The sequence below is a fragment of the Acomys russatus genome, chromosome 24, assembly GCF_903995435.1.
Source record: "Acomys russatus chromosome 24, mAcoRus1.1, whole genome shotgun sequence".
Taxonomy (NCBI): domain Eukaryota; kingdom Metazoa; phylum Chordata; class Mammalia; order Rodentia; family Muridae; genus Acomys; species Acomys russatus.
The window spans coordinates 14,900,193-14,927,484 of NC_067160.1; the positions used below are offsets into that span (position 1 = coordinate 14,900,193).

The following is a 27,292-nucleotide window of genomic DNA, read 5'->3' on the forward strand; positions in this document are numbered from 1 at the left end:
TCCTCACTTCTAGGAATCGGAGAGAGAAGGCAGAATGGCAACGTCGCCTTCTATTGCACATTTAAGACACAACGTTCAACAGAGACATAGCAATCCAATGGCAGAGTCTTGAGCCAAGGGGCGATCAACCTGCAGGTTCTCCAATCTTAAGAGATGGATGCTTGTCAGGGCAGGCTGGGATGGGCAGTCTATTAGCACAGGTGATGGTGGGGGGACCTCCCTCCAGTTGTGCTATTAGGAGAGATTGTCCCAGCAGTACAGATGGGCAGGCCCCAGCCCCAGCATGCCAAGTCAGGCAGCCACACCAAAAAGCAAAGGCAATCCGGAAAGTTAAATTAAGGCAGTTAAAGAAAAATCCACTCTACTAGTCTGAATTTGGCTGTGCAAAACAGGAGCCTTAGGTGTAACAATATCCACAGTTGAAACTGTCGGTCCGTTATGTGTCGCCAGTCTGAATCCTTTCCAGGGGCCGAGCAGGCTTCGAAGCCACCTGGGTTTCTGAACTGGGAAAGATAGAAGGGACTGGGTGGTATGAGGCTCGCCTGCGCCCCTCTATGAGTAACTTTCATTTGCATTCCACTTTGTGATCCACTGTTTTTTTTCGAGGTTGTCATTGTGTTTTTCATCTTTGATCTCGCGCTCTTCTTTCCGGATGCGCACAGCATGGTATCGGGGAACACTGTCATCGTACCTTGAGCGCTTAAAGAATCCACACTGGAGAAGGGGGTACAGAGACAGAAGATGGACGTTAGTTCATCTAAAGACCAGACATCACTAGTTCATCTAAAGACCAGACATCGCTAGTTCATCTAAAGACCAGACATCACTAGTTCATCTAAAGACCAGACATTGCATCAAGTGTTCAGTTCAGCCAGGTCTACCTCTGGAGTGCTGGGAGGACACTGCTTTCTTTCAGGGGGAAAAAAAAAAAGCCAGTGGGACTAGTGGAAAAGTCAATTGTCATTTTACAACTTCGGCTATTTCTTGATTAACAATTTAAGAATTCTGTAAGACAGTGCTTTAAGTTTTTTGTTTTTTGTTTTTAAGTAAAAGATGTAATTTTCATATTATTAGATCATTATAAAACAACTTGTATGTGTGTGTGTGTGTGTGTGTGTGTGTAAGAAACAGGAGCTTGGCCAGGCGGTTGTGGCGCACGCTTTTAATCCCAGCACTCAGGAGGCAAAGGCGGGTGGATCCCTGTGAGTTTGAGGCCAGCGTGGTCTACAATGCGAGTCCAGGAAAGCCAAGGCTACACAGAGAGACCCTGTCTCGAAAAAAAAAAAACAAAAAATAAAAAGAAAGAAAGAAAGAAAAACAGGAGCTTGCTAAGTAGCCAAGGCTTGCCTCAAAGGCAACATCCTTCTGCCTGAAACTCCATAGTGCTGGGTAATAGGCATGTGCAGACCACACTCAGCTTAAGTAGCGTTTCTCTAAGGGTATAAAGAAAAAAAATTACTTTCCATTCCTTCCCCATTAATAAACTGCAAATAAGATCTCAAGTAATTTTACAATACTATTGGCATGCCGTATTCTTTATACATTTAATTTTTTTTTAATTTTATGTGCATTGGTGTTTTGCCTGAAGGTCTGTCTATGAGAAGGTGTCAGATCTTGGAGTTACAGACAGCTGTGAGCTACCATGTAGGTGCTGGGAATTGAACCTGGGTCCTTTGGAAGAGCAGTCAGTGCTCTTGACCACTGAGCCATCTCTTCAGCCCCAGCATGCCGTGTTCTAATGGGCCCGTTTAAGACTAGTCTCTCCTCCCAGAACTCTACATCAATGCACTGGGTAGATGTGCTGGGGTGCTTCCAATTAAGCTGTTTTGCTAATGAGTTACAGAGTAATTGTGTTATGCAATAAAATCAGCCAGCCAGTCATGAACCTCATAGGACTCTGGGTAGTTTCATCATACTCAATTTTGGAGCATACCCCATTTCTTTGTTTGAAAACAAGAAGGAAAGAAAACAGGAGGGACATTGGGGAGGGAGGGGAAAAGTGGAGAAGCCAAATTACTGAACCAAAGTACATTTTTAAAATATACCTAAAAATTTTGAACCAGGTGAAAATTATAAACAAGAATGTACATGCTTTTCTTCTTCTTTTCTTTTTTTAAGGGAAAATTTCAAATTTAGAAATGCAGTTTAGAAGAGAGAGCTATGTGTAATGGTCAGTTAATGTCTTTATTTTCTGACAGCAACAGGAACCAAATATTTATACTAAATGTCATGTTATAAAAATAACATAAGGCAAGACAAAAATCACAAGTCCAATAGCCCAAATGGGCCTAGAGTTCTGTTTAGGCCATTTCTCTGTGGACTCACTTGTTATTCTATGTGGAAAAAGTCAATACACTTTTTATAAACTATGACTGCTCTCTGCTCCATTTGAAAACAGAAAGAAATGAAATTTGACATGTAAAATCAAAATGGCCATGCTGGGATCACTGTGTCAGCGCCATGGAAAAGAACTGTAGCAATAATTGGATCTCCTCTTGCCCATAGAAAAGAAAGAGGCATCACCAGCAATTCCTGCTTCTGTGGGCTACAAATTGTAGGAGAAAAACAAGAACTGAGAAGAACCAAGTTGAGATAAAGTGGCATTGAATGCGAAACACAGCCAAACTCCATTGCAACGTGTTGAGGTATAAATTACCCCAACACTTTGGTACTAGACTTTTTTGCATGCTGACAGTGGTCTTTGCGTGCTTAGCGTAGAACCCCGAGCCTGCCCCATCACTCTAGAGCAAGGACGACAAAATGACTACAAGCGGAAGAAGCCCTCTTCCCAGCAGAGACACGGGGTCTCTCGCATGCAACAGGTTAAGTGCAGTCGACAGAGCTTCTATCCCTGGGAAATTCCAAAGTGGACGAGAAATCTGGGCTGATCTCTCATGCACCTTTGAAATTCCGAGTGGGACATGACATAACAACACATGGCAAACTGGGCTGCTATGGAGCTCTTACAGCCTAATTAGACAAACGGTGTGACTGTATTCTTTGCTGTGGTGTTGTTTAACAAGAGCACAAAATAACTCACCTGCAATGGAAGAGTCAACCAAAAAAAAAACAAAAAAAACAAACAAAAACAAATCAAAACAAACCAATTGAGCTTTCAAGTGAAATAAATAAAATAAATCCAAGCAAGGCAAGCCAGTGGGAACACTTAGAAACAGCTGTTAATGGGACACACACAGCAAGCTATCGCTCTTAAGTTAGCCACCACAACCACAGCAGGTCCCACAGCTAGCAATGCAAAACACTGATCAATTACCAATTATGGAAGGTAGCTCAATACTAGGCATCGGAAGTAAGCCTCTCTTTATCAGATGGCTGAGCATGGATCTCAGCCTTGTGATAGGTGGCATCGTAATGCGCTTTCTTATTTCTCTTGAAGAAACCACACTACAAGGAAGCAAGGTATTTAGTCAACATTACACTTCTGTGTTGAAAAGCTGAAGAAAAGAACACTTCAGATTTTAGCCTAAGTGAGCGGTCACTGCACTGTCACTCTGTGCCAGCATAACATAGTCTGTCACTCTGTGTCCCTGGATGAAGATGACACACACCGACTCATTGACTTTTCTATTTGTAGCAGAAATATCATCCTAAAGGGAGAATGCACACACAACTGATTGGAACTTCAGGTGGTTTTTTTTTTCTTCCTGTAGAACAGACTCTAAAGAGTCAAAACATTCACCTCTGTAGTCTAGTGAGACAAAGGATGGAAAATAAATTCTGTAAAATTCAGCACGAGTTAAAATAAGACATAGATATAATGTAGTTGTCTGCTTTTAGAGTAAATTTTATGGAACAATATTCTTTGCTGGACACCTCTGGACCAACGGGTAGGGTAAATCGCTGAATAAACTTAAATGAAGGAACAGTTGCTGTTGTTTTCCCTGAATTCTGAACCATCATGCAACCCTTAAGTAAAAGGAACCTATGTTCCCCAAATTTGGTCACTGTAAATGAGTATAAAAGTGTAATTCCACTTTTTGCTATTATTCATTCAGCAATGGAGAACTTTTCCTTTTTCCTTTCATCTAGTTCACCGGCTGTGGGGAACTATCTTTTGAAATTACACTTGGTCAAATAAAACTCCTGGCAAGATCATGCCTCTTAAGTCTAGCAACTCATAAAGCAAAGAGATCTAGATCTGCCTGTCCCAAGGAGGGGGCCACCAGCTAAACCTGGTGATGTGAATTTAGACACATTTAAATTGAAAATGCAACTCTTTCCACTGTACCAGGCAAAGGTGACTCCTGGTTATCAGGGGACGGTGCCATTCCAGGACACTTCCATTATTACAGAACTCTGGAGTGGGATGCACTGACATAGCCTATTTTCTCTGTGCAGTCTGACTGTCCTGGAACTCACTCTGTAGACCAGGCTGGCCTTGAACTCAAGAGATCAAACTGCCTTGGCTTCCCAAGTGCTGGGATTAAAGCCAACACCGCCCAGCAAAAATGAATAGTTCTAAAATTCCCGAGGACTTTTGTCTTTTACTTCTAAAATAACTCCTGTGGTAAAGCCATTATTTAAGAAGCAGGTAAAGGCAAGATTCCTGTGGCTAAAGCGGAGCTCTCCATTGTAGCCTTTGACACCAATGCAGATGGATGGAGCTCAATTTAAAGACTGAACTAGAATCCACCCATCCTCCCTCCCTCCTTTTCTTCCTCCCACAGTGCTGGACCCAGAGCCCCACATATAGTATAAAGCTGCCTTACTGCTATGCTATACCCCTAAACCCTAGAATCCTTTCTGATCCCAAAATTCCATATTTTAAATACAAATAACTTTGTTTACAAAGAAGAGCACGAAGTAACAAGATTGTCTTCCATTTAGAGGTTACAGAAGATTTCCGATCATTTTAGAATCGACCTCGGGGTCTGTAAATTAGAACCCAGTGAGATCTTTCAGTCTGATCCCATTACTCAGCAACTGAGTCCCAGGGGGATGAAATGATCTGCCCAACATTATACACAGCTCAGGTATCTTGATCCTGCATCTACTGCCATAACTACACAAGGATTCAAAACTACCAGTAAGATGCTCTCAGACAAGACTGACCTTGTGACCTCTTCCAGAGAGTGTAAGACCATCCTCAAGTATCAAAACCCGAAATTAAGTTTTCAATATCAAATAACTGTACCAAGATCTCTAATATTGATTGGCTGTATTTGCCAGTCGAACCTACTGCTTGAGACACAGTTGAGTATAATATTAAAATCCATGCATCAGGAAGGCTACTGGTATGGACAGATACCAACTCTCGCATTCTCTCAGTCTGGCAAAAGGCAGAATGGTGGGGGGCTGGGAGGAGACTGACTCCAAGTTGGAAAGTCAGAGCATCCTTTGTGTGGCAGATTTTAGGAAACAATGGAAGGAAAAGGGCAGTTTGACCCTAGCACCTTCTTACTTCACCCCAAACCCTGTGGAATAGACACATCTGGGAAGTGTTATACACATAATGGCACTGCAATAAGAATGCTGGTGCTTCTGCAGCGCAACTCATGAAATAAAACAGCGAGATGTAGATATTGTCTCTCCACATCATACTCAGTTCTACTGAGTCAGTCACCTAGCTTCCAGTTTCCAGAGATTTCTGTAATATGGAGTTACAGGTAAGGACAGTGGACCTCCACTATCCCCTGGGACTCACATAAGACCAACAGAGGCTGTGATCTCTATAAACATACAGAGGTTGACAAAAGTTCCTAACTATCTCCTACCCAGCCCTTTGAGGACACAGACTCTTTAAAGCAGGGCAAGATTATCGCACAGTGCGCACAGTCAGAAGAGCATAGTCTAATGGTGTCACTCTGAGCCCGGACGTTTGTCATGTTTGTCACAGGCTGAGAAACGCTGAGATGGAGTATCTATCACATCGTGTTTTTCTGCTCCTGATCTAGATATAAGGGCGAGGGTTCCCAGTGACTGTCAGGGAGGATTCGTTATCAAGGGAGAAATTAGCAGGGATTTATGTCCAGATTAAACTGCTATCTGTCAATTTGGCTTAGACTTAGAGTTTGATCTTAGGTACAGAAAATGCTAAAGTAGTAAAATTCAAATTGTTATTTGCCAAACAAGCTGAATTACGTGTAAGTATAAATAAAGAACCTTTAAATATAAATTATTAGGTAGATATACAGGTTTTTGTTGTAAAACTCAAGAGTTGCTGTCTATTTCATGATAAAATGTTGGAAAAAAGAAACAATAAAAAAAGAAAATGCAAACATGTGTCAGTCTCAATCCTCATTTTTTTTTTTAAATGTGTAGTTTACTTCCAAAATTCATGACTTACCTTCCAGAGTAAAAACACTAGTAGAGCCAGCATGAAAATCCCGGCCAGGACAGCCAGGAGGATGATCCACCACGCAATCCCTGAATACTGAGCCACTGTCTTGGAGGGAAACACCGTCACTCGAACCTGCAGAGCACAGAAGAGAGACCACTGTAAACCAGGTGTCCTCTCACATCAGGCATCGATGGCTTCAGTCCTGCTCAAAAGCACATGGACAGACAAGTCGCTTTCCTGTCACAGCTAGTCCCTTTCTCTCAATAACAGAATACTGCTTCAACAGGCTCCCCCCCCCAAAAGGCCTGGGTTATATTTCTTCGCTAATTTAACTCTTAAATTATGGGGCGGGGTGGGTGTGTTGTTGTTGTTGTTTAGAAAAGCAGAGAAAAATATACACTGAATCACCAAGCATCCATCGTGCCCCTTTAAGTCTGAACTACCAGCAGCCAATCGAGTTTCATGATTACTTATTTTCTGTTTTGCTTTGTTTTGTTATTTTAATCTTGCAGTGCTGGGGTCAACACACACAGTAAACACCCTACTTCCGAGCTCCACCTCCAGCCTCTAACTTGTATCCTTTTGGGAATCATCTCCATCCCTTTTCGTCAGTTTTCAGCAATGGAAAAGAAAGGGTCAGTTCGGGTGCAATTGCTCTACGAACCTCGGATTTCAAAGATGCTAGAAAATAGGGGCGAGCCTCGTAACGGAGAGGGGCCATTTACCTTTTTTCCTTAGGCTATCAAACTAAAGACCCTCCTAACAAGACAATTTCCTAAAACAATTGTTTCCATGCCCTAAACAAACACATTTAAACCCAAACCAAAAACCACTCGGGATACAGAGGCCAGGCAGATCTCTGTGAGTTTGAGGCCAGCCTGGTCTATAAACAGAGTGCCAGCCCAGAGAAACCCTGCCTCAAAAAACCTAAAAATAAATAAACAAATAAAATGTATGGACAAATCAGGTTCCTTCAGATGCATCTTAGACCTCAAGCCACAGCAATGAGAAGTTTAAATTCTAAGCATTTGATCCCTGGCAAACACCCATGAAAAACGTGTCTACCCTCAAACCTAAAACCTTGCCTCAGCAATCTTTAAAAACTCAAAGGAAGTGTCTCTAGAACTCTTAACAGTCCTAACAACCTTTTCCTTTGATTTCATTAAATGTTATGCATTTCCCTGGAGGTAGCTTTGCACAGGTACCTCACTCATCATGGGCAAAGGCAGGAAGGGCTCTCGGTCTACCGGTATATAGTTCATCACCAGTGATCAGCACGGAAAGCACCTCAGCTTGACAGCCACTTTTGCTTCCGGCACCATAGTACAGGGACGGCACCATGTTTGAACAGGTGCTTGTCTGCCACGTGGATTTAATTTAACTGATATCAAAATACAATCATCTTACCTGGCTCAATTGTGTGATTTCTGCTTTTGCTTGTTATGACACTGTCTAGATTTAAAAGGGCCTTGTTGAATGGCAAACACTAAGCTCTTGAAATTGGGCAATAAATAAACACAAGATTTTTTTTCTAGTTTTCTTTCTTTCTCTCGGCAGGATTAGAGTATAAAAAAAAAAAAAAGACTGAATTACACAATCTATCTTGCTTCTATTGCCAAAGAAAATGGTCCTCAGACTAGAAAGAAAGGAAAAACTGAGATGAGGACCAAAGTGTAACCTATAATAAGCGAGGGGACGAAGAAGGAAGGCCTGATGCTCAAATTAAGCTCCAATATTCAGGCTGAAACACTGCACCTTCAGATACACAAGGAAAGTACCAGCCCGAGGCCTGAGCTGTTTGTTGTAGCCCAGAAATCCCAAAAAATAGGAGGCAGTGACAGACTAGTGATAAGAAAATGTCTCCATGTTCAAAAGAAGTGGGTTCTACATAGAATCCTTCAGCCATTCACAAAGGGCTAAGCCAAGCAGGACCATGTAGAGACTCCATCTCTGCCAGGAGACTGGACAAGATAAACGCACAAGACGAGGACCTTTCTCTGTAAACGGGCAACCGGACTTGGTATCAGGCCCTCAGTTCTACCACCTTGCAGAAAAAGAAGATCTGGTCTCAGCTCTCTGGATGGTCATGGGACAGTTAGGGAGAGACCACCTTCATCTACAGCTGTCCAAGCAGACAGGACAGTTCCTCTGTCATTAGAAAGGCTGCTACTTGGCCAAGGCTTGTTCCAAGGGACACATCAGGGCCGTATTTTTAAAAAGTCAATTCTAGACTAATGGACAGATTGATTCACTCATTCACAGGGATTTTCAGATAGGGTCTCACTGTGGTCTGTCTTAACCTGGGCCTCACTATGTAGCTCAGGTGGCCTCAGAACTTGCGGCAATCCTTCTGCTTCAGCTCCCTAAGTGCTGAGTTTATACATGTTGCTTGGCTTGGCTTCTCAATTCTAGATGTGTCAATATCTTTTCTGGTAACGGCCATTGGCCACACCCAGCACCGGCATTCTGAGAGTGGCTGCAGCATCAGGGGCGTGTCGACTTCATTCTCCACTGTAAGCTCAATCCCTATTGCATGGCTCCCCAGTGCTCACCCTGACCGTAGCTCTGCTGAACGGCGGACCCTAGGCCTCCTTTTGAAGGTATGTGTGCAGCACACGGGATTGACCGGAGGGCCTTGTGCGGCGGCAGAAAGCATGGGCTATGCATTAGCCTCTTTTAAACTTTTTTATTTGGAATAGGACTTCACTAAATTGCTTAGGCTGGCCTTGAACTTGCTCTGAAGTCCAGACAGTCTAAATTAGTAATCCTCTTCAGCAGCTTCCTGAGTAGCTAACAGATCAACAGGCCTGTATTACTAGGCCAGCCTCAGGTTTACTTTTTTCTGTTTTTTTTCTTTCTTTCAAGATTTGTTTATGTATATGAGTGCTCTGCTGCATGTACAGGCCAGAAGAGGGCATCAGATCACACTACAGATGGCTGTGAGCCACTGCAGACAGTGCTCTTATCTGCTGAGCCACTCTCCAGCCCTTTTATTTTCAACAGTTGTATTAAAATACACCTTCATGTGGCAGCACCTCAGGCTGTCTTTTAAGGAGCAATAGGTCCTGAGGGGTGTGAGAAACAAAGAATGACCTCAGGTTCTGGCCATGGTGTAGAGAAGTGGCCAGCTCTGAAGTCTGAGGGAACCAGGAAGTGACCAGGTCTGAAGTCTGAGGGAACCAGATCTCACCTGAGTGCCTGCGTGAGGGAGCTTGATGTTCTGAGCGGCAGCAGTGACATCAATGGACGCCCGCATGAGAATGTCCAAGTAGTTCATTTTGGAATACTCCTGTGGAAGACAAGAGGTGAGTTAGCAAAGTGACCAATGTCCTTGGCGGTAGCAAATTCTGCCGGGGAGGGGGGGGGGGGGGGCGCAAAACCATACCTCTAGAAACGTGCTGTTCCACAGCCTGGAGCGTAGAACAAGAGAGGCCTTGCTGTCTAGTCCTTGCAGTGGACACCTGATGTTCACACAGTGCACGTTGACACTGCAGTTCTGAGGAGGAGAGTGGTGGTCAGGACCCATTGCTCTGAGAAGCCACTCCCTGATTACACACGGAGCACATCCACAGCCCAGAAAAATACTCACGAGGGTCTGGTATTTCCTCTCAGAAAATAAAGAAAACTTCCTGCTGTCGTCTATCTGTTTTTCAGGAATTTCCCGTTTCCTTCTTGAGTTGTGAGACTCCTAAAACACGATACCCAAAACAGACGAAGAGTTTGTGTAAATTCATCACTGGCATAAGCCTCCCCAATAAAGCCAAATTTACATCATCAATAAATATTCACTTTCTGTCTTAGCTTCTTTTTCTTTTTCTGTCCTGTGATAAGACACCCTGACATGACCAACTCACAGGGAAGGGGCTTATTTTGGTTCATAGTTCCTTCACGGTGGGGGTCGGGTGAAAGCTGAGGAGCTGAAGGCAGCTGGTCACGTGGCTGGTCACATGGCATCCACAGTCAAGAAGCAGAGAGCAATGAATGCCTGTGTGTGCTCAGCTCGTCTGCTCCTTTCTATAGAGTCCAGGATCCCGGCCCAGGGATTGGCACCGCCTACTTTTAGTGTGGGTCTTCCCATCTCAAGAAACCTTATCAAAATAATCCTTCACAGCTATGGCCAGAGGCTAGACAATCCCTCTGGGCGTGCTTGGGGGTCCCTGAGGTTCCAAATTCTGCCAAGGCTACAGTTAACCATCACACCTTCTCTCCCACCACCAAAGCAGAGAAAGACAAAGCCGACAGGTATCTCGGCCATTTTAAGTATGTCTCAGTTGACTCATACGTAAGTCATTTATTCCTAGCGTGATACTGAAACCCATGGAAAGAGTTTCTTGTGTCTCTACTGAACCATGAGCACCCGGCATCAAACTGCCAGTCTCCAGAGACACAGAGCGCTTGGCTCAGTGTCTAAGGCATGGGGGATGGGGGACAGCTAGCCCATATGGAATGATGAGATGACCCAAAGAACGCCAGGGAAGCATGAGACCCTTTTTACGATCAGCTCCGAAAGGAACATGGAAAACCGAAGGCAGGTAAGAGCTTTTACTATCACGTCTTCCTGATATGGGTTGAGTCTCACTTATTAGACATGTGCTTGAGGCTTTAGAGCATTTTGGATACAGGATTACTGGAAAGGGATGGTCATCTGGCCCTTAAGAGTAGTAGTAACGGTCCATCGGGCTTTCCAATGCTGGTGAGTCAAGGAGCGTGCTGTAAGCCTTCAACTGTGAACACCCATAATACCCAGAGGGCTAAGGATGCAACTGCACTGGCAGAATGGTTGCCTAGCATATATGAAGCCCTTGGTTTGAGCCTAGCATTGTCTAGCATGTACCAGGTGTGGCAGCACATGCTGCCAATGACAGCACTTGTGAAATAGTGGTTGGAGGATCAAGACTTAAGGTCATTTCTGGTTACCCTGAGTTCAAGGCTAGCCTGGGCTACATAAGACCTGCCTCAAGCCAGGCGTGGTGGCACACACCTTTAATCCCAGCACTCGGGAGGCAGAGGCAGATGGATCGACCTGAGTTTGAGGCCAGCCTGGTCTACAAAGGGAGTCCAGGATAGCCAAGGCTACACAGAGAAACCCTGTCTCAAAAAACAAAAACAAACAAACAAAACATCTGCCTCGAAAATAAACAGCCAAAGCTAGGCACAGTGGCGCACACCTGTAATCCCAGAACTTTGGAAGGCAGAGGAAGGCCAATCGCTGTGAGTTCGAGGCCAGTCTGGTCTACAAAACGAGCCCAGGACAGCCAAGGCTACACAGAGAAATCCTGTCTCAAAACAACAACAAAAACCCCGAACAACAAGAGCAAACCCCTAAGAATTTAAAAGAAAACTAACAAGCATACATGGACAATGCAGCCATTCTTAACATTGGAACTCAAGTCATCTAGTTATGTAAGTGTGTTGCAGGCTTTGAAATCAGTGGGAGCTCAAGTGCAGAATTTTCCACCTCTTAACAGCTGGGCCATTTTGAGAAGGTCACTATGTCTCTGATTATAGAGCCGGGGATAATAAAAATTATCTCACAAGACTGTCAAGAGAATGCACACAGTGCTTAGTCCAGTACTGACACAGTGAGGAACTCTATGAGCACTTACTATTAATAAGAATGAAAGTGTTCCAGGTCATTTGCCTTGGTACAAAGGCCTTTGTAGGCGCCTTCCTGAAGCTCCTTGCAGTCTATGCCCGCTGGTTCATCCCCAGGGGAAATCTTCCAGTTTTCCTTACATATCTTAGTGGGTTACAACACTTTAGAAAATGTCCTTCTCAGCGAGTGGACGCTCCTTAATGGTCATTTCTCATCAAAGATGCCTTACCCTGACCAAGTTACTCAGTTATGAATGAGAAAACTGTGACCACCACAGGAAAAGTCAGCGGGCCACAGTACAGCTTCCCAGCAGAGGCAAGTGTAACCCCAAAATGCAGCAGCTCACACTCACCCGGGGGAGGGCAGGAAACCCATCGACATACCTTCAACTTCAGGTAGTTTATTTCCTCGAGAGGCTCACAAGCGATCTGCTCCAAGCCTTTGGATTCTACTTTCACCAGATAGAGCAACCATTTGCCATTGCTAATTTCCTTGGGCCACTGTATATTCAAGGTCGCTGTGCCGAGGTTTTTAAGAGGTTTCCCTAGGTTAATCACCTGTCAGAAAAAAACAACACATAACCGCTACAATATAATCCTTTTAAGGCAAAAAATTAAGTAGCACTTCCTACTGCCAACAGGCTGACTGCTCAGCCAAATCCTCCAACAGGAGCACAAATCCCCTGAACGGATCAGGAATAGGGTGTGCAAAAAAGACAGTTGTGCTTAGAAGATTCTTGTCATAAAAATAGGAGGAGGAAAGAAAAAAAAAAGGTCAAAAAGAAAAGACTGCTAGTTCAGCGCCAAAGTACTGTATGTAACCAACCCTATAGAACAGGCACAGAATGTTCCCGGCAGCACAGAGACAGTCCTGGGTGCAGTTGTGTAGTGTCCAGCGAGCACCCCGCCTGACAGATGACAAAGCCTCTGCTATGGCAGCAGCAGCCATATATCTCCTGCTTCTGGAAAACCTCCCTACTGTGAAAACGAAGTTGACTCTGCCAGGAGCTACACAGGGAAGGCTGGAGAGCCACACAGCGGCTCAGGGGGTTAGTGCTGGGAGCAGAGTAGCTTTGTACAACGGGGCCGAAGAGTGAGAAAGCAGAGCGGCCTGCCTGCACTACGGAGCACGACTCTAGAACCTCAGCTGACTGACACACAGAGCTCGTGCCAGCCGGCCAACATTTCCTGAGAGAACTCGCCTCTTTAGAGTGCTGTATTAGGGCCAAGTCCGTTCTTGTCATTTTAGGCTGCAATCTCAATGCTCACCAGCATTTTAGGAACTCAATTTGCAATGTGGGCCCAAACCCATGAGGTGTAAGTGTGTAAGGTATAAACATCACAGTCCACGTTCGAGTTTGTTACACTGGACCCAGAGTGGCTGTGGTCGCCTACCGTGAGCCCATCGTCTATCTGCCTCCTTTGCTGGCAGACAGTTTCTAACAAAGAAAGGAATGAATTACACATTCTAAGGTCAGCCACAAAGAACTCATAGCTTTTTGTTTTATAGGCTCTGAGGAAAAAAAATAAATTATTACTTTGTATCTATACTACCCGTACTTTACAGTTCCATAAGAAGAGCAAGCAGAACTCCACTTAGAGCCAAAAGTCTCTGCTGAGTGACAGTTGTTCGTTACTTTGGAGGATAAAGTTTCCACTGTTAAAAACCAGAAAGCGTTTTCAACTAAGTATTTCCTTAAGATGTTTGTGACTGATCGATTAACAGGACACTGTTCATCAATAGTCAGTCACAAATCTTGACATATCAAGACTGGATCTAGGAACTGCCGCTCTGACTTACCCTGAATTCATACTCTATTAAACTCCCTACGTCATCTTCAGATTTCATAGCTTGCTCACCAACAACTGCACCTCCAAAATACACCTGCGAAGGTTTAGCGACTCTGTCAAATTAAAAAAACACCCGTTTTAGTGAGAATTATAAACGGTTCTTTCAAACGTTGATTTGTTATGCCAAACACAACACTTACCCAGAGACCGATAAAAGCAATTCAATAACCACTTTTGCTTTCGCTGTAATTGGAGCCAAATTATCCTGATTGCTTGTTCTGAAAATGAACGGGGGAAACAATGGGGTTTTATCTGAACAGTCAGTTTTCTCATTACAATTACATTTCTTTTATGAGTTAGATCAGTGCCGATTCAGTGACTCTAGGGTTCTCATGAAATACATCTGAAGTTCCTCTTACGTTTCCAACTTTAGATTAATATCCAGATCTGTGGTGTCAAAGGTGACCTCAGTTGTACTTAAAATCAGATAAAAAGTAACCTAAAAAAAAAAAAAAAAAAAAAAAAAAGATACATATGAACAATTGTCACCAAGGGCCAGGTCTCTGGGCACTGGTATTCAGAGCAGGAAGACAGAGTGCAGAGGCATCACCTACACTGGAATTTCTCTTGAAAGGATTTCCGAGCTCACAGTCAGCTTGGGAGCCGTTCTGGTTGGCGACACAGCTCAGCTGCTTCTCCTGTGGCAGAAAAGGCATCGGGTCACAGTTTGTTCACGGGCTCTCTTGGTCTTTCCCTCCCCGCTGGTTTCTCCGACATACTCACAGGGAATGCCCTCAGTTCTCTGTAGGCGGAGTACGTCAGCGTGTCTGGAAACGTCGCGATGAGTTTGGCTTCGTGAGCATCGTCGCCATCTTTCCTGGGGTTCCTTGGATCAGAAGGGCCGTTGGTCACTGTTATTTCCAGAGCTATATCCTTCTGATCTTTTAGGACTAATTCTGGGACGCCTTTTTGACTATTACAAAAGAAGGAAGGAAGGGAGAATCTCAATACATGTTTGGTTCCCTTGGCAACCAAAGCCTGGAGGACAGTTACTTTTGCTTGTGAGTCTTACATTGGAAGGTAAGAGAATTTGTCTTGATTTCCTTCTCGGGTACAAAACTTATATTCTAGCTTAAGGTTGCTGTTACAGACATTGTCGTCTCCACATCCCTCCTTTAAGAAGTGTACCTGCGAGGAACCAAACGCAGACGGGTCAGATCCTAAAGGTCTTCACTTCCCTGTGCTCTAGCACCCTCCTTGGCCGCACACTAGCCTCCTGCTCTATCAAAGTGACTCGGACCAGGTCAAGGCAGTAGGTTCCGTGCAGCCGGAGTGTTGAGCCCTGAAGCCACGGAGAATCCGAGTTCCAAACCTGCCTCTGACATTTGCTTAGCTGTGTGGCACTAGATAGACAAGGCACTTAACTTTTCACTTTAGCTCGGTTTCGTCACGGTCTCGTGTACAAGAGCACCGCTTTACTACCAGGGCAGCTTCCGTAGTGGCCTGTGTTACCTAAAATGCTTCAGGGGATTTTAACTCACTTACCCCTCAGAGCAGTCTGGGGAGAACCTATCGTATTGAGCCCCACTGGACAGATGATGAAAGCTCAAGATCTCCATTCCTGTTACATTTAACTTGGCTCAGGTGTTGGGATTGTACACAAGGATTAGTAACACAGTAACAATGCATGATGTCACAGTATAGGAAACCATGACTGATTCCAGCTGCTGAGTAAAACAACTGACAAAGCAGAGTTAAACTGAAAGCGGCAGGTTCTTCCTCTTGCAAAGCCACCTGTACAGCACCGCACCAGGAGCCTCAGACTGATCGCTCCATCCACTGCTGGATTTGTTTCCCGGGTTTTGTGAAGATAGGATGTCAGGTAGCTCAGGCTGGCTCAACGATGGCCTTGAATTTCTGATCCTCCTGTCCCTGCGTCCCAAGTGTTGGCGCCAGGGGCATGCCCACCTTGTTATTTTTATGTGGGGCTGGGGACCGAAGTCAGGGTTCTGCACATGCTAGGCAGGCACTCTACCAACTCAACCACATCCACACCCCACGCACTGGACTGTGACAGCTAGTGTGTAGTGTCAGCTCGAAAACATGGAAGCCTTTGTGAGGCCCTGGATCTAATTCATAGCACCAAACAGTAATCAAGATAGTAATCATAGCCGGGCTGTGGCGGTGCGCATCTTTAATCCCAGTACTTGGGAGAAGGAGACAGGTGGATCTCTGAGTTTGAGGTCAGCCTGATTTATAGAGCAAGTTCTAGGACAGTTAAGGCTACAAAGAGAGATCCTATCTCCAAAAAAGAAAAAAAAAAAAAGTAATGCCAGATCAAGATATCACACATCGGCCTCACATGGCCCCAACAGGCCATAGAATACACATTTTCTTCCTACAATGACCCAAGCTGCATTACCACTCAAGCATTCTACTGTGGGGGAAAAAAAAAAAAAAAAAAAAAAATATATATATATATATATATATATATGTATATATATAAATATATATATATATATATATATAAATAAATATATATATATATAGCTAAGTTTTACTAGTCCTTGATTTTAGTGTTTTAATAACATATTTATCACACTGTGTTGTTCTCTGTGGTAAAATAAAGTATGTCAACTACAGGAAAAACAATAGGAGAATGAAGTTTGGCTAATTAATAGTCTCAGTAAGGGGTGGGGAAACAGAGATAATGACAAATAACTCCTGGCCCCTAAATCCCATCTCATAGGTTTCTCTCTTTACTGCTAATTTGAGAAACAACTTTTCAGAGGCGAACTATGTATAAAGAAATACATAGTACTTTTTTTTTTTTTCGGTTGGTTTTTTTCTTAGACAGAGTCTCACCTTAAAATCTGGTTGGCCTAGAACTTGCTGTGCAGACCAAACTGGCTTTGAACTCACAGATATCCTCCTGCCTCTGTCCCCTGAGTGCTAGAACGAAAGGCGTGCACAACACTACTATACACAGCCATAAGGAAGTGGTCTTCAGGGACAATTCAGTTCAGCATACAGATATGGCAAACCCTTGCAAAACAGAAGCCCAGGAAAGCTTACATCGGTCTGGACTGTTTTGGCTTCGTTCGAATTCAAGATGGGAAGAATTTCGGGAAGGGAATTCACCCTCCGGCGAGAGCTGGGCTCCTGGATCTCCACAGAGGCCGTGATGGGGATGGGGCGCAGCTTGTCTCTGATGTTGTCCTGTGGAGTGTGCGGCAACACAGGTAAGTGTGGTCCAAACGCAAGTGGGTCTCCAAAGCGATGACAGTGCAGTGCTGTTCAGAAGCCTAGGCACCCACCAAGGCCACCCACGTCCTGGTCTCGTCACCATGGAGATGACGGGGCTGCACACTCACCTGCAGCCAGAGGGTCTCCTCCATGCATGCTCGCTGCTTCTGCCTGTTCAGGGTTAGCTCCTGAGTAGACTTCGGCTCAGAACCTTGGTTTCGAAACTGAACTCGTGAGGACAACCCAGACTTTCTTCTTTCTTTTTCAGCTTCAAGTATACCCAAAATTGCTGGGTTGAAATGAACAAGATCGTGTTAGCTTAAAGTGTATCTTCTTCACAAACCCTGAGCTACAAATAGGTTTTCTCTTGCAGTATTTTAAACTGCACACAAGAGCACTCTGGCCCATAACCTTTGTTTCTTTTCATATTTCCTGGTAGGGGACCTTCTACTGACTGAGAGGAGGGTTTTTTTTTTATCCAATTGTTCTTCCCAATGCTGTTACTATTTTAAAGTTAAATTCTCACTGGACCACCTGGGGGAGCTCGAGAACAAGCTAGAACCTTCTGCAGCAGCTAGGAATCAATATCTAGCGGAATTTCAGGAACCCAGAGTACTAAAGACAACTAGAAATGCCCAATGCTCCTGCCTTGGGCCTCTGTCAGCCTGTGCCTCATGACCTGAAGTCCTTGTTATTTGAAAAGGTGTCTGGGAAAGCAGGCTCCTGCAGCTGAGCTGCTATTTACATTTTAGCATTGCTACGGAAAGGAGGCGCATACATTAAAGAGAAGTCCTTGAGGACAGGGCAAGAGATAGGTGTAATCCCTGCTCTTGGGAGCAAAGGGAAGAAGGATTGCTATGGATACGAACGAACCTAGCTTCAGCTACAGTGTGAGTCTGTCTGAAAAACCACATAGATAGACGGACAGACGGATGGACAGACAGGCAGGCAGACAGGTGTATGGGTGATAGATAGGTGGCAGAAGAAAAACAGACACATTTGACTGACATTTCTTTCAGTAGCTGGAAGCCAGTTGGTCAGCCTAACACAGCTCTTATACATAAGTCTCCAGCCTGCAGCAGAGGTGGCTGGCTGCTCACTGCCTCTGCTAACGCAGCTTGGAGGCAGGCCAGGGTGTGGACCAGAGAAGCTCACATCTAGACTCTGGGATGCGTTCTTCACTGGGTCACTGGATGGGGCTGCGCACTGCTTTTCATGGGCCAGTACTTAAATTACTTACATTCATTAAGCACTCCTTAAAACCTAAAACTGAGAGGAAAGAAAGCATGTGAGCATGCGCAGAGGGTGGGGGGAAGCTCTGCTCAGGGAAATGCAGAAAACAAGCAACTTATAGTCTATAACTATTCATGCTACGGTGTGAAAGAAATGTTCGTTTAAGACAGATTTCTTTTTTTGTTTGTTTGTTTGTTTGTTTTTTCGAGACAGGGTCTCTCTCTGTGTTAGCCTTGGCTGTCCTGGAGTTGCTTTGTAGACCAAGTTGGCCTCCAACTCACAGGGATCCACCTGCCTCTGCCTCCCGAGTACTGGGATTAAAGGTGTGTGCCACCACACCTGGCCTTGAGACAGATATCATGTAGCCCAGGTTGCCTGCAACTGGCTAGGAAGTAGAGATGTTCTGAGCGGATTCTCCTGCTTGCACTTCCTGAGTGCCAGGACCACAGGCACACACCTGGTTTTATACAGTGCTATAACCGAACCGGTGCTTTGTAATTACATGGCACTGGGATTACACCAGGACTTTGTGCATACTAGGCAAGCACTGTACTAAATGCAGCTACCCACACCCCTAGCCATGAGGACGTGTGCTTTAATGTGCTCTTTCCAAATGAGCACACAGCAAGGGACAGAAGCCTCAACAGCTCTAAGTCTCCACCTGAAACACAGAAGCCGGCCGCTTTGTACAGATGCTTAGATGCCACGTCTCACTGCCCCTCCCACGCTGTGCTGGCCCCTCCCTTCCTCCTTCCCATCCTCCCCAGTTCTGCTTAACTAAACCCTGTTCCCTATTCAGATCTTGACCCAGACATCACTTTATAGAAAGCCTCACCTGGATCCTCCTGAGCCACTGAGAAAATTCCATCTCTAAACCCTCAGAGGCTACTGCACTAGCACTGCCTGGCTCCCACAGTGTAGAGGAACTCAGGGCAAAGACTGCATCACTCCTGTGCACCACTGGATCACTCACTACCCACCACCATGGCACGTGATAGAAATAGCATCCACAGGACAGATGAACTGGCTCCACGTCACTGTATGCACAGTGTGATGCGTGTGCATCTGCACACACAGTTGATGTAATTTTTGCACTGAAATGGTAGTTGTCCAGATACATAAGACCAGAATTTAGAAGCACTGATGGTCCCAATAGCAATTTCTCTGTCCGTCTGAAATATTCTTGAATGTCGGAGCTGCCAAATGGAACGCTCCTCATGTTTGGCCTTCTGTAGCCTTGCTACCATGCATTTATCAGTGACCTGCTAACTTCCCAATGAACCAGATGAAGGCTCCCATGCTGGGTGACCCTTATGGGCAGAAGTACAGGAGGATATGGGTACATTAAAACCGCTCATCTACCAAACCCACACTGACCTTCTGTAACCTCCAGACAACTCACATCATCTTAAAATCCTTGCAGGTCACCTGTGCTGACCTTCTGAGGATCAAGCCAAGAATACTCATTAGGGCTCAATTATAAATATCTGTGTGCCTGCAACATCGCATTAGAGGGCTGCCAAGTTAAAAACACCAGGGTCCAACAATAAGCTCTCCTGTGGGATGCTGGGAGATGTGTTACGCTGAGGCAGTTTTGTGGACATTCTGTCTTATTTCATTTTAAAGTTCCTACTACTGTGGAAGTGCTAAGAAAGAGTTCTTCAAAGTGAAGAGGCCCACTCATCTCAGGCATCAATAAATATTGGAGTAATGGAGTGGTTACGTGCTATAAAGGAGATACACATAGCACCAGACGTTGCATTAAAGCTGGGAGAAAGCTCTCTCTATAGAGGTAGTAGTTGGATGGAGCACACCAATGGGATCTGACACCTATTGTCAAACAATGGTTTGGGGAGAAAATGCAGACAGAACAAAAGATGTTTTCTCATTTCTTCTCTCTGCCCAAGAATCCAGTTTATTTTCTATTGTTTGAATTCGTAACAATTACAAGTAAAAGGCACCCAGGTGAGGGAGGTGTGTGTTTTCTTCTCATTAAATACCATGTAACAAGGGGTTGGATGAATGGCTCAGCTTATCAAGAGCCATGAAAACATGAGGAATGCGGACCAGTTGAGTTTCCAGACTGTGAATTTTAAAAAGCCAGGCATGGTGATCTGCCTGTCATCCCAGCACTAGGGAGGGAGAGATGGCTCAGTCCATAAAGCGCCTACTGTACAAAGCTGAGGAAGTGAGTTTGGATCCCCAGCGTCCACATGAAAAAAAGTCAAGGAAGCATGGCAGCCTGTGCGTGAAAGCCCAGCCCTGGAGCTCACTGGGCAGCCAGCCATGTAAGGAAAACACCTGCAAATGACTTCTGACTTCTACACATAGATGCATGTGCGCGTGCACCCACACTCATTTTAACAAGTGTGTGCACGTACCCATGCACATACATACACGCGTGCATGGAAATTCTGCTTTGTGTCCCAGAAAAAGAAAGTGGAATGATAATTTAAAAGGCTAGGAGCCTTCTGTTTGGCTTTCTCCTTGATCAGCTTCACAACCCTAGACAGTGATGGCGTAGAGGCACTCCTTTATTTGATAGGAAAACTAAACTCAAAGCCCAAAAAGACTCTTCCTTTGCTGCGGGCCAACCAGAGCTATGCTGAAGCCAAGAGCAGCAGCCAGGTCTGGGTCTGTCTGGACCAGCCTTGGGGTGCTCCAGGTCATGTACTTGGGAGCACAGCTTAGGCGATGGGGCTGGAGCCTAGTGGGGGAGGGGTGGAGTTGGGTGGGGTGCAAGGGCCAGCTGCAGCTGTGCTCTGGCTCCCGGAGCTGTCTTTCCACAACCGCCACCCACCACCTCACGACCTCACAACAACAGTTTTCCAAAAGGGAAGTTTCCCGAAAGGGAAGAAGCTGTTGTGACAGCAGAAAAGTGCTTTTCCAAGGCATTCTGTCCCAAACCATCTGCTCTGGAAAATTCAAGTGGGGCCCAAGTGGGCAGCCTTCATTCTCTCATGACGTTGTGGCCCCCTGATTAAAGGGGAGACCAGGATAAACGTCATCCCCTAGACAAGAATTTACGAGCTCACTTTGGCCACAGTGGTTTTGTTTTCCTGTTATTTATGCAGAACTTCCAACCTGGTGGAGAGAAAACGTTTTTTGTTTCTTAATGTACTAGGTACTTACTTATTGGAGGGTTATAACCAGCGGGTTTCGCAGTATATTCAAAACAGGCTTTAACCTTGAGGCTGCATGAAATCAAACACATTATTTCTTAAAAAATGCGTTGTGTCGGTAGAAATACCCCTGCCCCCTCATCCCCGTCCCCTCACCCTCTAATATCCCCACTGCCCACTGGTGAGGAAATAATATGTTCACTCAACAGCATCTCCACTCAGCCATTTCTCCAGAACATCCTTACCATTCCCTATGGCTCATCAGGTCAAAGTGAGTCATCATCATAGAGCTGAGAACTGAGCCAGCCCCACGAACCGCACAAGGGACTCACCATATCCCACTAGGTGACCCACACAGGGATTTCTGGCGGAGGTCAATCCTGCTAGGGTTCACTGTGATGGTTTTCTGAATGTTAATCACTGGCCGGGATCTGAAGACAAAAGGAGTGACGAACAGCCTGAGCCTTTTGCCATCTTTTGGGTCATTCACACAGTGGACACTATTTACAACAGCCCACTACATCTTAAAAGCCACAGGAGAATGAATGTGTGTAGGCGTGACTTCTTCCCCTACTGTGGGAGCAAATCAAACAGCTAATGGATATAAACTTAAATTATGCAATATTTAAAGCTGTACTATATTTAGAAACCAACAGACTTAATACATGCCATGTCTTCAAGCAAATGCTCTCTCCACCGTAACACACCCACACCCAACTCATCTTGTATGTGCCTTTCAGACACATTATCTGTCTATGTTTCTGTTACAAACACCACCTACTGTCAAATATAAATACGCAGTTTCAACTAAACAGGGGATTTTTATGTTAACTGTTCTGTGTAGAGGTATGTCTCATTTCTTAACCCTTGGGGGGTCTCCTCCTATCACATAAACATGATTTATTACCCTTCACTTCTGGGGATCTTCAACTCTAACCACACGATGGCCTCTATGGAATCAATATCACCAGCAGTCATGCTAACAACACTGTACGGAAACCTGTGTTCATGCTTGAGTTTACTTAAGAATAAATCCCCAGCTTCCAAGTCAAAGAACATGTGCATTCAAAACAGTATTGTGTTCAGGACACAGAGGCAGGAGGGTTGCTGTAAACTCAAGGCTCATCTGGCCTATATATGGAGTTCCAGCCCAGCTAAAGTTACACAGCAAAAACATGCCTCACTACATAAACAAATAGTCTTTGTCTTACTTAAATTTTTTTAAAACATTTTTTATTATGTATACAGTATTCTGCCTGCAGGCCAGAAGAGGGCATCAGATCACATTATAGATGGTTGTGAGTCACCATGTGGTTGCTGGGAATTGAACTCAGAACCTTTGGAAGAACAGGCTCTTAACCTCTGAGCCATCTCTCTAGCCCATTTTACTTAAATTTTAAAAACCGATACATACACATATAAAAAGTATACAAAACAGCCAGGCATAATGGTGCATGCCTGTAATCCTAGCACGTGAGAAGCTGAAGGCAGAGAACCACAAATTTTACGACTTCCTAGAGTATACAGCCAGTGCCTCATAGTGAGACCCTGTCTCAAACAGTATATAAATAAAATACATTGTGCACCCCATCTTGGTGGCACAGTCCTAGGTACTCTGGAGGAAAATTGCAACCTTAAAGCTTGCTTCAACCCAGTGTAAGAATACAATCAGCAGAAGCCAGTTATCTCACTGCAAGCACCCCTGGACACCCTAACTCAACAGAAACGTAAACTGGGGAAATGCTGGAGATGGAAAACTTAGGGAAGAAAACAAGAACTTCAGAGGTAAGCATCACCAAAAAAATACAAGAGATAGAAAAAGAATCTCAGGTGTAGAAGATACAATTGAAGAAACTGATATATCTGTCAAAGAAAATGTTAAATCTAAAAAAAAAACCTCAAACAAACAAACAAACAACACCACCACCCTGATACAAAACATTCAATAAATCAAGGATAATATAAAAAGATGAAACATAAGATTAATAGGGATAGCTGGGCGTGGTGGCGCATGCCTTTAATCCCAGCCCTTGGAAGGCAGAGGCAGGTGGATTGCTGTGAGTTCAAGGCCAGCCTGGTCTACAAAGTGAGTCCAGGACAGCCAAGGCTACACAGAGAAACCCTGTCTCAAAAACAAAAACAAAAACAAAAAAACAAAACAAACAAAAACAACAAACAAAAACTAATAGGGATAAAAGAGATTTCAAGCTCCAAGGCCCAGAAAATATTTAATAAAATCATAGAAAATTTCCCCAACCTAAAGAGATGCCTATAAACATACAAGAGGCCTATAGATTAGACCAAAAACCAAACAAACAAAAAACAAAAAACAAACAAACAAAACCCCTGCCACATAATAATCAAACTCAGGGCTGAAATCAATAACTTAGAAACAAAGAGAATAATATAACGACTCAATGAAACCAAGAGCTGTTTCTCTGGGAAAAAAAAAAAATCAACAAGATAGACAACCATTTTGGAAATCAATCCGGCAAGTTCTCAGAAAATTGAAAATAGTATTACCTTAAGACTGAGCTATACCACACTTCTGGGCATATACCTGAAAGATGCTCCACCATACTGCAAAGACATTGCTCAACTATGTTTACTAGTGGCTTTATTCATAACAGCTAGAATCTGGAAACAGCCTGCATGTCCTTCAGCCAAAGAATAAAGGAAATATGGTGCATTTACACAATGGAATACTACTCAGCTATTTTTTTTAAAAAGGGGGTGGGGTGGGGGGGGGGAGAACCATGAAATTTGCAGGCAAATGGGCAGAACTAGAAAGGATCATACTGAGCAAAGAATTCAGACCCAGAAAGACACACATGGTATATACTTACTTATAAGTGGATATCAGCCATACAGTACAGGACAACCATACTATAAATCACGGACTCAAAGAAGCTAAGTAACAAGGAGGTCTCAAGGGAGGCCCTCCTTGAATCTCACTTAGATCGAGAAATAGACTAGACGGTGGAAGCGGAAGCAGAGAGGGAACTAGACAGGAGAGGGCATCGGGAGAGAAAACGAAGGGAGGGGTGGGGGAGCAGACGTGAGGAGAGCCGGGAGGGGAGCTTTGAGTGCCTGGAGAGAAAAGGCAAACTGAAGGTGAGGCATCACTGAGACAAGCTGGGGACCTGTGACGGGGTAGGCCACAGGGAGGATACAGGGATGTCTCTAGCTGAGTCTCCTAGGAGTGGGAACAGGAGACTGAGGAGGCCACCTGCTAGTCAAGCAGGACCTATAGTGTTGGGAGGAGAACACCAGCCTACCTACAAAACCTTCAACCCAAATTTTAACCCGCCTACAAGATGTGTAGAGATAAAGATGGAGCAGAGACTGAGGGACTGACCCACCAATGCCTGGCCCAATCTGAGACCCAAGCCCAAGGGAGAAAATCAGCCCCTGACATCACATCGCTTTCCAAGATGGCCGAATGGATTTAAATTCCCACCAACACAAGCATTCCCTTTTCTCTACCTCCTTGCCAGTACTCATCGCCTCGGTCTTTCTGGTAAAAGCTATTCATACCAGAGTACGGCAATGAGTCCATTTTAATTCTAAATATTTTAATGGTAAATAATAACTTCCATAGACTTATACCAAGAGACACCTAACACTTGGCTGTTTTCAGGTGTCTTCCCTGCATGTCAATTTTAGGAAGACTGTCAGTCGATTAAGTCTCCATCTTACAAACATTTGACCTTCTTTATCTGTTGGGATCTTTCATTCCCAACTCTAAGAACAGACTAACATCTGGGTACGGTGGCACACACCTGGCATCTTAGCAACTGGAAGGCTGAGGCAGAAGGATTATGAGTTTGAAGACACCTGGGGCACAAAGTGGGTAAATAAGCCCCACAATATCCCTGCACACAGGACCGATTTCCCATCTCTGCCATGCTCCAAGGCCACAAACACTAGCCTAAGTCCTATCCTTTGGCACTGCTGAATGCATGACCACATCTTTTCTCTCCTTATGTTGTCCCCAGGCTGTGGGGCAGACAAAAAGACACCAGAGGCCTTTGTCTGAGCCTGTCATAGCCACAAGGAACCCTAGGACCAGGCAGCTGTGTGCTTGGGGGTAAGGGAGGCATGATGGAGAGATGCCAGCTCACCTCTCACCTTCACTGCTCCCTTCTAGAACTAAGAGGAGTGTACAGCTTCACCACCACGAGGAAGTCAGGACTTTGGTGAGCTTGTGGTAAACACTGACAAGGATGCCATGCATTTAATAGGAAAATGCCTCCCAAATCTCACACAGCTATCTTAACCTTCTGGAATCAATCTACTGGTAGCTGGAGAGGGTACACGATCATCCATGGGGAAGGCAGTCACAGTCGCCCTTTCTTCACTTTCCTTAATGACTGCACCTATTCTCCTGTTTCTGCTGTATATCCAGACAGCTGTGGGTTTCCAGGACACTAAGTGCATCATCCTCAGGAAGTTAAAAATCTCTGTCTTTGTCTTCCCACTCCTCCTTTCATCCTGGGCTCTGTGGAATCTAACTGGGCATAGTAATGTCGCCCCTGACCCTGTCCTGTGTCCTGCTTGAGAACTCCTTTGGGTTCCAGTTTCTCTGACAGAGGGAGGTAAAGCCCTCACTCAGCACCTAAGTACCTGGATACCTAACCTGGACCTTACTTAAAAAGAGAGCAGCCTGGGCTGGAGAGATGGCTTAACGGTTGGTAAGGGCACTGCCTACTCTTTCAGAGGACCTGAGTCCAGTTCCCAGCACCCCCATGGCGGCTCATAACTGTAACTCCAGCTTTTCCAGAGAATCTGGCACCCTCACACATACATGCAGGCAGAACACCAATGCACATAAAAATAAGTAAATCTTTTGACACCTGGGACCTCTTTGACCAAGAATAAAAAAGGAGGTTTTCCATGCCTAGCACTGAAGTTTTTGGTAGTCTTAAGATCTTGAAAGAAGTATTACCATCCCATGCGATATAATACATAAATAATATGCATATACACACATACATGTATATAACATACATGTATGTATACATACACATTATATATAGATAAGTCACATATTCACACTTCTTCATGGTACGCTTCTTTCTGTTTTTTTGTTTTTTTAAGAAAAGGTTTCTCCCTGGCTGTCCTGAATTTACTCTGTAGACCACGCTGGCCTCAAACTCAGAGATCCACCTGACTCTGCCTCTCAAATGCTGGGATTAAAAGTGTGCATACCGTGCCTGGCTTTCAAAACGTTCATTTTCAAATTAATGTAAATTTAATCAAAAGGTTAAGATCACTTATCTAGCAAAAATTAGATTCATCGTATTTAATACTGAGAAGTCTGTGAAAAAAATAACCTCTCGATGAATACGTATTAATGCAAGTAGTTGCTAGCCTATATCCCATGAACTCTAATTTTCCTTTTAAAAACATCATCTAGGGACGTATACAATGGTCCATATACTATCGTTTCTAATAAAAATTGGACACATTTTTTCATTAGTTTAAAAAATTAATTTAGCAGCCAGGCGGTGGTGGCGCACACCTTTAATCCCAGCACTCGGGAGGCGGGGGCAGGCAGATCGCTGTGAGTTTGAGGCCGGCCTCAGCTACAAAGTGAGTCCAGGACAGCCAAAGCTACACAGAGAAACCCTGTCTTGAAAAACCAAAACCAAACCAACAAAAATTAACTGAGCATGCTTATAACAGGCTAGTATTAAGCCATATTGCGGCACACATGTAGAGGTCAGAGGACAACTTGTTCAGGTTGATTCTCCTGTGCTTCACCACAGAGGACCCAGGGATGGTCCTCAACTTGCCAGGCTTGGTGGCGACTGCTTTGTAGGCCTAGTTGGCCTAGAATCTACTACATAAATCAGCCTGGCCTCAACCTCCCAAGTACTGAGGCTACAGGCATGATCCACCACACCTGGCTAGACATTAAATTTTTACAGAGCAGACTAAGGAACAGCAATGCCTGTGGTCTTTTACTGGCCCAAAAGTAACAGTGGACGTTGTTTTGAGG

At 44.6% G+C, this 27,292-nt stretch overlaps 1 protein-coding gene across 2 annotated transcripts in view; it reads right to left on the bottom strand.

Moving 5' to 3' along the window:
* Nucleotides 1–286: 286 nt before the first annotated feature.
* The window catches only part of Itga6 (integrin subunit alpha 6), a 70,644-nt gene continuing 43,638 nt past the window's right edge, over nt 287–27,292 (bottom strand). The window contains exons 10-25 of one of the 2 annotated variants that reach the window (XM_051167130.1): nt 21,621–21,719; nt 21,299–21,360; nt 17,062–17,222; nt 16,763–16,906; nt 14,760–14,875; nt 14,471–14,660; nt 14,302–14,385; nt 14,107–14,186; nt 13,888–13,965; nt 13,698–13,800; nt 12,281–12,454; nt 9,891–9,989; nt 9,687–9,797; nt 9,492–9,590; nt 6,308–6,433; nt 287–714 (exon numbers count right to left, since the gene is read on the bottom strand). In XM_051167130.1, the coding sequence (XP_051023087.1) occupies nt 553–714; nt 6,308–6,433; nt 9,492–9,590; nt 9,687–9,797; nt 9,891–9,989; nt 12,281–12,454; nt 13,698–13,800; nt 13,888–13,965; nt 14,107–14,186; nt 14,302–14,385; nt 14,471–14,660; nt 14,760–14,875; nt 16,763–16,906; nt 17,062–17,222; nt 21,299–21,360; nt 21,621–21,719 (1,888 nt within the window). In that variant the 3' untranslated portion in view covers nt 287–552. Of the gene's footprint in view, nt 715–3,124; nt 3,406–6,307; nt 6,434–9,491; nt 9,591–9,686; nt 9,798–9,890; nt 9,990–12,280; nt 12,455–13,697; nt 13,801–13,887; nt 13,966–14,106; nt 14,187–14,301; nt 14,386–14,470; nt 14,661–14,759; nt 14,876–16,762; nt 16,907–17,061; nt 17,223–21,298; nt 21,361–21,620; nt 21,720–27,292 lie in introns of those variants that run through there. The other variant, XM_051167131.1, reaches the window with a different exon arrangement.